Below are 9,188 nucleotides of genomic sequence, written 5' to 3'. Positions count from 1 at the left end.
AATACAACTGTTTCAGAGATGGCTGGGAATGATGGGAAATGTAGTTTTTACATTTGGTGTCTGTGTATTTAAAGCAGCATTCATTTGTCTCATTCCGTCAATTCTGTAACTGGAATAAGGCTGCTTAAAAACAAGTATATTGCAATGCAGACTGAATTTATTTGAATCCTTCCCCTATGTGAAAGTGTTTTGAAACATTAAAGCGACAGTTCACCTTTACTTCAACTTTTAATATGTTATAGAATGACTAATCCTAAGCAACTTTTTCTTTTTTATAGTTTTTTAAATATTTGCCTTCTTCTGACTTTCAGCTTTCAGATTGGGCCCATCTAAACCTGACTGACCCCATCTAAAAACAAATGCTCTGTAAGGCTACAAATGTATTGTTAATGCTATTTTTTATTACTCATCTTTCTGTTCAGGGCCTCTCCTATTCATATTGTAGTCTCTTATTCAAATTAGTGCATGGTTGCTATGGTAATTTGAACCCTAGCAACCAGATTGCTGAAGTTACAAACTGGAGAGCTTTTGAATAAAAAGCTAAATAACTCATAAATAGAATACTGTTCTATGCATCATCCTAAAACTTAATTTAAAGGTGAACCTCCCTTTTAAAATGACATATTTATGCTTGAGGCATAAAACCCCACATGCTGCACTGGTTTAACTGGTTACATTAGGGCAGTGCATTTTGCACTGATAGATTAATATCCTTCCATGTTTTTTTTTAGCAGCCTTACACTGTGGTGCCATGAACATCTTTCTCTGAAAGGGTCTAAATGGGAAAGACAACCAGCTTTCACTTTCTAGCTATATTTTCCCTACAGTGTAAGTAAATGCTCATGAGAAATGATAGGGTTTTTTTTTTAATTCTAGCAAAGGAACAGTAATACCTTCTCACTAAAACTGATAAATACTAACAGTGCGTAACTATATACTGTATTACTATCTTCCACAACAAAATAATTTTAGGGCCTCCAACAGATTCAGAGGTTGTCCTGTTTACCAATATATATTAAAATTACTCATTAATTAGGGCCTTATTGGCCCCCCTATGCCTACTGGTGCCCCCTGAAGCTGCGTGGTCTGCTAACTCTGTAGTTATACCCCTGAATGGTAACCCCACCAGCCAATCACCCAAAGGTTTTACCAAAATAAGTAACACGTTTCATTTATAATAAAAACATTTTATTACATGCATCTAGATCTGTATACAAAATAATTCTGAAAAGTGCAACAATAAATACAATGAATTCCTTTTCACAGAAAAGAGCAGCAAAGTCCCTTTGATATTATATCAGGAGGGAGTACATAAGAATAATAGCAGAGGAAATCAGGAGTGTTGTCCTTCGCAGAAGGCAAACAATTCATTTACATTTCCAAACAGTCTAGTTGAGCCTACTGAAGGTCTCGCTCTGAACTCATGGCAAAACAATATGGTTGCATAGAGACAGGGAAAAAAGGTTCTGTGTGAGGAAGCCCTAGGGAAGGTTAAACATAACTGAGCACAGCACACAGCAGTGTATTCAAACCCAATTGAACTAAAACAGGAGCACTAAGGCTATATAAGAAAAAAGGCTATAAAAGAAGAATTGCTCCTGTATGAGATAACATAAGGTAATGTGTAAATAGGAATCAGTTATCCATGCACTCTCCACTTTCTGTAATTTCTTTTCCTATATGATTACAGCCCCTGAGCAGGAAGTAAGAAGTGCAAAGGAAAAGTGTTGACCTCATTTGTAATTATAAAAAAATAAAAAAAAAGATCTATATCTATATACATCTATATATATCTATATATATCTATAAATATCTATCTATCTATCTATCTATCTATCTATCTATCTATCTATCTATCTATCTATCTATCTATCATCTATCTATCTCTATCTATCTATCTATCTATATATACAGGTATGGGACCTGTTATCCAGAATGCTCGGGACCTGGGGTTTTCCGGATAATGGATCTTTCCGTAATTTGGGTCTTCATGCCTTAAGTCTACTAGAAATTGATTTAAACATTAAATAAACCCAATAGGCTGGTTTTGCTTCCAATAAGGATTAATTATATCTTAGTTTGGATCAAGTACAAGCTACTGTTTTATTATTACAGAGAAAAAGGAAATAATTTTTAAAAATTTGGATTATTTTGATAAAATGGAGTCTATGGGAGACAGCCATTCCGTAATTCGGAGCTTTCTGGATATCGGGTTTCCGGATAAGGGATCCTATACCTGTATATATATAAAAGCAGTCAGACTGGTGCACTCCAAACAGCTCACAACCGCCTGGGTGCTGGTCAACACATTAATACATGATCCATCCACAAACCGCACTCCAAGGACTTGTAAAGTGAATAAATCAATATTTTATTCTCAACGTGCAGGGTGCAGAAACATTGGGAATAAAATATTACTTTATTCACTTTACAAGTCCTTGGAGTGCGGTTTGTGGATGGATCATATATATATATATATATATATATATATATATATATATATATATATATATATATATATATATATATATATATATATATATATATATATATAGTACGCTCAAAAAAAACCGCATCAACCAGGTCTTAGTGTGAAAAATCAAATAATCAAAATTTATTATCAACGTTTCGGCTCCATAGATTGAGCCGTCCTGAAGATGGCTCAATCTATGGAGCCGAAACGTTGATAATAAATTTTGATTATTTGATTTTTCACACTAAGACCTGGTTGATGCGGTTTTTTTTGAGCGTACTATGAGATTGTTATAAACCAGCACACAGGCATTGGACTGCTTGCCGTGTGCACCAGCTACACAGTATATATATATATATATATATATATTGCAGAGTAACTTATACTTTACAGTTAAGTCCCGTTAACTAAGAAGCAGTGTAATTCTCTAGACATATTTCAGTAACCCCATTAGCCAATGGACAGTGGGATTCTGGGAGTTGCAGATAAGCAACATTAGAGGGGCAGAAATTGGAAGCCCCATCACACATTGTGATCCCAAGCATTTATTCGTCCAATAGTGTCAGTTAGATGCCATACTAATTGAGCTATTAGTCTAGCAGGAAACATGGCCCAGTAAAGTCAGTCCACTTCTGTCTTCTATTAGAATTACTCTGAGTCCAGATATTTCATTACCAAGGTCTCCATAGATCCACATTATTATTAGCCAAGGAGGACTGCTTAGTGGGGGCCTGGTGAGAAGGAGCCAGCGGCCAGCACATGTTCTCTCCTGCTGTTTGGCTTTCATTAACATTCACCAGCAGGTCCATGTCTATAACTGTGTGTTTCTTAGTGGTGAATAACTCAATGTGCTTTGATGCAGATGCTGGGAAAATGTGTCTGGAAGCTGGAACGGCTATAATGGAGAAAAAAAAAAGAAAATAAATTTACCTTTGCTGTCTATGTAGGAATTAACTATATTTGAATGTTACTATTTATATTATATGTATAGGATGTAATAACTCACGTTTGGCCATGCTTTGTAGCTGCTGTCTCAGTAGGCTCACTGCTACTTCCAGAATGTCAGCTTTCTCTGGTTTGGTTGGGAGATGATGTTTCTCAAACTGTTTCTCCAGTAACATCCTGAGCTGCTCGATGCTGCTGTTAATCCGATCTCTCCTCATTTTCTCAACCACTGGTTTTCTAATCTGGGGAAAGAAAAATAATAATATATCAGGTTGTATCCAAGGACAAACTTTGGTTTCCCCACAGTTCAGCACTTGCAGGTCCTCCTCCACCTGTTTGAGACGATCTCCAAGTACAGAAAATAAAGTGCTAGAATCCTCAAAAATTCATTGACATTCAATTGTGCAATAGGTGAATATTAATGTAATTAAGGAATATTTGGTGTGGGTTCAACTTCCCCGGAAGTTGAACCCACACCAAATATTCCTTAATTACATTAATATTCACCTATTGCACAATTGAATGTGTTTTAAGTAATAAATAACACTGAATTCACTATCACTTGGAGAGAAATCGTTGGTATTTATTAATTCACTAAATTATTCACTTGTTCACTTTTTAATTTTTTAATTTTATTTTTTATATTTTATTTTATTTTTTATTTTGTTATCTTTCATCTAAAATTCACCACTTTCATTTTTTTGGGCTCTCTTCTTCTAAGTTAAATAAAAGAACACTATTATCACTGTTAATAATCACGGTGGGTCTTAACAATTTTTTAAAAAAACAAAAAACAAAAAAATTTTTTAAAAAAAATACTATACTATATTTTATTCTTTCTGTTAAATCCCCCTCCTCAATGAATTTTTGAGGATTCTAGCACTTTATTTTCTGTACTTGAAGAAAAATAATAAGCCTATTAGTACGTGTAGCCACCATATAGCCACATCTGTGTATAGTTGAATGTTTATCCATATATAGTATTCACTGTTCCTGTTATTTCAGTTGGTTGTAGGAAATAAGAGTCAATCACTGGGTGGGGTTCATCATGCAGATATCTGCCCACCCATGTGTGCTAAATCTGTATCGGTATCTAAAGAACCAGGAGAATATAGAGGAAAAAGAAGTGTTCTCCGGCACAATATGTTTTTAACCACTAAATGGTGATGTTCTGCTTATGGCTAAGTGGCAAACTATCTAGCAGCTCCCACTGATACCAGATTCAAATAATAAATATGTCCTCATACATATAGAAGGGGAAATAAATGAAACATAACCCTACCTATTAATTGAGTTATTGCATAGATTTGCTAACATACAGAAAAACAATATCAGATGCCAGTAGGGTTGCCACCTGGCCGGTATTTTAAAAATGATGGTTGAACCCAATGTTATTAATAGGTAAAAAAGTTAAATATATAGGAAGGCCGGTATTTTGTACCAGGAAAGGTGGCAACCCTAGTTGCCAGGGATAGTAGCACTCTCAGAATATTTAACTACTGGACTATATGCATCAACCAGGGGCTTAACTACAGAGGAAGCAGAGGGCCCCAGGAGGTATTGGGGCCCATGAGGCCCTTATTCATATACATTGCAATTAATATTGGTAAAACAGGTCAAACTCTAGACATTTTTGGAGCCTGACAAATAATTTGATGTGGGGCCCAGAAATATCTAGTTACGCTACTAACTGTAATTTGTTTCCCAAATTATCCACTGAACAACTATAAATACATAAATATTAAAATGTATTGATATATATACAATGTTTATATTTTAACTGCAAAAATCCAAACACCCCAAAGAAACCAATGAACCTGGGGGCCATGGACAAATTTCCTTTCTGCCCTACACTACAACTGGCGTAGAGCACATTTGGAAGTAGAAAAGGCAGTCCGTATATCCTAAACTCCTTGGTATCCATTTAGTAGGAACAGTTTTGTTAATAAGAGCATGCTATAATTATAAGCGGGACTCAAACTGTACCTTTCTCATGTCTTTGCCATTGTTAGTCTCCATGTGGTACATCCTGTTGCAATAAGGAGCCATAGTGCAGTGGATAAGTCCACGTGTCTGTAGTCAGGCAGTCTGATATCTATGAATGGATCTACCTCCCTATATAGGCTTAATACTGGCAGACTAGTGTGAACTGGACGTTCCCACACTCAACAGCCAATAAAAGAGACCGGAGAGACAATGGAAGTGTGGAACAGGACAGCAGTTCATCTGGAGCCTGAAATAAAACTGGGGAGGAAGAAGAGTGTGGGAAAGCACCAGGCCATACAACACAGGCTAATTGATCTCCTGCTCTTCCTTTCACATCTGTTGTTATCAAAACATTGACGTTAAGCCTTTAAATATCACTATTAATGGAGCTTGTATGGCTGCTGGGCTTGTGTCTGCAATGCACAGACACTGTTTGTTTACAGCTCACGTCAGTTACTGATCCTGCAGATATTGCAGGGTATATATACAATAAATAAACTGCTCACATACCAGAAAGGGCACAAAGCCATAAAACTTGTTTTATAAACAAATTGTAGCTAAGAACTTTTAGCAGCCTAAGGGCTATCGCACTCAGAACCTTAGGTTTTACATAACCCTAACACACAGTGCCAACATACCCAATGCAGCCCCCATTGGGAATCACTGTTGGAATTCCCTGCAAGTGCTTGTTTGTTAGTTAATTGCCACAGCAGTGAAAGGGGGTACACGCATATGCCGGCCATTCCCACAGAAGTCAATGGATGTTTTAAAAAAAAAAAAAAATTAAAGACAGGGTATTCAAAGTGCCCTAAATCCCCTTATATGTCATTGCCCTAAGAAATAAAAGTGCCTTCCATTAAGGAGGGGTCAAACCAGACCAAAGTGTAGTTCACACTGACCTCATTGCAGCAATGGAAGACATTTTAATTTTATAAATGAATCCATGAGCCTCTTGTGTTGCATTTCATAAACAATGTACTTTGCATACCTTGTGCATTACAAGCTGTTATCTAGCAGGGATCAATAAGTGTGTTCTACAGACTGGCTTTAACAACAGGCAGGGAGTGTGCATAACAGCCTGGGATTTTACAGCTGTTAGTAAGTGTGCATTCCAGTCTGGGATAACAGTCAGGAAGTGTGCATAACAGACTAGCATTTTACAATAGTCAGTAAGTGTGCGTTGCAGACTGGTCTATACATTACAACAGGGCTGGGCCAAGGTAGTTTGGCACGAGGCAAGAGCTTCACTCAGTGCCCCCTGTTCTGCATTACCATTTCCCTCCTTACCATGATGGTTTTTATTTTACTGCCCCCTGTACCTGTACCAGCAAGCCCAGCAGCCATCCATAATACAGCCCCCCTGTACCTGTGCCAGCAAGCCCAGCAGCAATCATATTGCCCCCAATCTTTACCTGTGTCAGCAGCAGTCAAAAATAAATCTGATCACATCATATTGCCCCCAAGTATTTATGTACCTGTGCCAGCGCCCAGCCCAGCAGCAACAGCAAACACATGGCTCTCAAATCTGTACCTGTCTGTGCCAGCAGGAAGCTTCGCACTTTCACAGTAAGGGTAGAACTACTCAAGCATTTTTCATCAGATTTTGTGGGACAGATTTTATCTGATCCTACATGCAACACCACACTACACCTCGCAACACCATGCAACAGAACAAGCTTTTGTAGTATGCTACAAAATCTGATGCCCTAGGCTAGAATGTAAAGTCGGATCAGATTAATCGGATGGAGTCTTTAGGTCATGCGTTTACACCCGACAGTCAATTATTTCAATGAAAAAAAAAAGTCTTTCAGACACCATCTGTTTCACGCTGCAATTTCATCCGCAGTTCAGATCAATCTAGTTGTAACTTGCGATTTCTCCTTCACTTCTGTTTTCAGTAAAACATCGACACGTCGCATGCGTTTAGTCGCATTGCGACGTGTCGGGTGAAAACGCATCATCGAGTCCTGCCCTTAATCTTGTCGGGTGAAGACGCAGCATGCAGCATTCACATCTGACATGTCAGATGGAAAATTTTACATGTAGTTTACGCATCCGATTTTTGTATCAGTCCTATTGTATTTTAACCCACACAACAATATCAGACTTGTAGGATGCATTTTGTTGATCCGACACCATCCTACAAAAGCGATTGTGTAGTTCTACCCTAATAGAAAGAATATCTTCAGTTCAGTGCAATTGTGCAAGGCTGAGAGCAGCGAGCGAGAGCCACACCAAGCAGGCCGCCAGCTCTCTGTATCTCTCTCCCACCCAATCGCACTGCAGCGATGCACCACACAGAAGGATCTATCACTTGCCGGCAAGAGGGGGAGGTGGATTCCAAGCTAAGTGACCATGATTACTGATAAACTATTAAATAAACGCTTGAAAAAAATGAAAAAAAAACTAAAACAAATCCCCATAAAAGCACACCCCTCAATGATGGCACCCTAGGCAGCCGCCTACTCTGCCTACCCCTAGTTATGGCCTTGCATTACAATTATCACTGATAGGAGAGCAGAGCTGGCATATCACTGAGAGTGACAAGCAGTAAAATGTCAGCAAGAAACATTCCCCCCCACAAGTTGGGCAGCCAACTTAGTCCTTCCAGATCGAGTAGCTTATTAGCCCACGTATGGGGCTCAGCGAGGGCCTGCCAGGCTATCTGGCCAAAAGTCAACTGGATACCATTTGGAAAGGTTTGAATACCCCTATGGACAAGGATGGTACGTTCGTGTATTCCTCATCCAACCGGTGTTCACAGCGTCGGACTGGGCTGGTGGGACACTCGAAAAAAAACAGTGGGCCCCGGCCTGCATGGGCCTTGCTGACTTGCTCCCCTGCCCAGATTTCCCCCCCTCCTCTCCCTGGCCGAACCCAGATCACAGGGAGGAGGGAAGTATGCTCTGCACCGTCACGTGCACGGGGGGGGGAAGAAAGCTGGGATGATGTGAGGTTGGGTGCTTCAGTTCACATGAAGGGCCCTGACACCAGTTTTGTCCATAGGACTGTATGATCCGTCATTGGCCCAAAGGCCAACAATCAGCCTTATTTAGCCCAGCATATGGGTGGTCAGATGCAGGGCCGCCATCAGTGGGGAGACAGGGGGGACAAGTGTCCCAGGCATGAAGGGGGGCCCGGCAGTGCTGCACTTTTGAAAGAGCTGGGCCCCCCTTGCGAGCGATGAAGATTTGCTGCCATCTCTGAATCCCGAACAGTTGAAAATGCGGAAGTGCTGAAAAGCCGGACAGCCGAACTCCCGAAGCGGTGAAAAGACCCGAAGTCATGAAAAGAGGTGAAGTCTTGAAGGCATGAGTTAAATTTTACTGAACACCAATTTGTCTTATTTTTTTTAAAATCCCCTGACCACCAATGTATTATTTTAATATTCTATAGGCCCCTGCTACCAATGTTTTTTTTTAAAATATTTTTTGGGGTCCCAATTTTTTTTTAACATGTAAAGGGGGCCCTGGTGCCAATGTTTTTTTAAAAAATATTTTTTTGGGGCCCCAATTTTTTTTAACTTGTAAGGGGGGCCCTGGCGCCAATGTTTTTTTAAAAAGAAATTTTTGGGGCCCCAATTTTTTTTAACTTGTAAGGGGGGCGCCCTGGCGCCAATGTTTTTTTAAAAAAATATTTCTTTGGGGCCCCAATTTTTTTTAACTTGTAAGGGGGGCCCTGGCACCAATGTTTTTTTTTAAAAAAACATTTTTGGGGCCCCAATTTTTTTTACTGGTAAAGGGGGCCCTGGTGCCAATGTTTTTTTAAAAATAATTGTTGGGGC

At 39.3% G+C, this 9,188-nt stretch overlaps 1 protein-coding gene across 1 annotated transcript; it reads right to left on the bottom strand.

Annotated features, from left to right (window-relative positions):
* Window positions 1–2,701: 2,701 nt before the first annotated feature.
* Window positions 2,702–5,729, bottom strand: hes5.9.S (hairy and enhancer of split 5, gene 9 S homeolog). Its single transcript, XM_018227978.2, has 3 exons — window positions 5,405–5,729; window positions 3,480–3,660; window positions 2,702–3,368 (listed from the first exon to the last, which is right to left on the bottom strand). The coding sequence occupies exons 1-3, from the start codon at window positions 5,465–5,467 to the stop codon at window positions 3,145–3,147; spliced, it is 468 nt and encodes a 155-aa protein (XP_018083467.1). The 5' UTR covers window positions 5,468–5,729; the 3' UTR covers window positions 2,702–3,144.
* Window positions 5,730–9,188: the final 3,459 nt, after the last annotated feature.

Source organism: Xenopus laevis, chromosome 7S (assembly GCF_017654675.1).
Source record: "Xenopus laevis strain J_2021 chromosome 7S, Xenopus_laevis_v10.1, whole genome shotgun sequence".
Lineage (NCBI taxonomy): Eukaryota > Metazoa > Chordata > Amphibia > Anura > Pipidae > Xenopus > Xenopus laevis.
This window is presented reverse-complemented; position numbering and strand designations above follow the sequence as displayed.

Excerpts from the sequence above, each read along its gene's own strand:
- hes5.9.S (XM_018227978.2), bottom strand. The coding sequence starts at position 5,467 with ATGGCTCCTTATTGCAACAGGATGTACCACATGGAGACTAACAATGGC. Across the intron at positions 3,661-5,404 it reads ATGGCAAAGACATGAGAAAG|ATTAGAAAACCAGTGGTTGA; the intron begins GTACAGTTTGAG and ends TTCTTTCCCCAG. Across the intron at positions 3,369-3,479 it reads GCTACAAAGCATGGCCAAAC|CCGTTCCAGCTTCCAGACAC; the intron begins GTGAGTTATTAC and ends TCTCCATTATAG.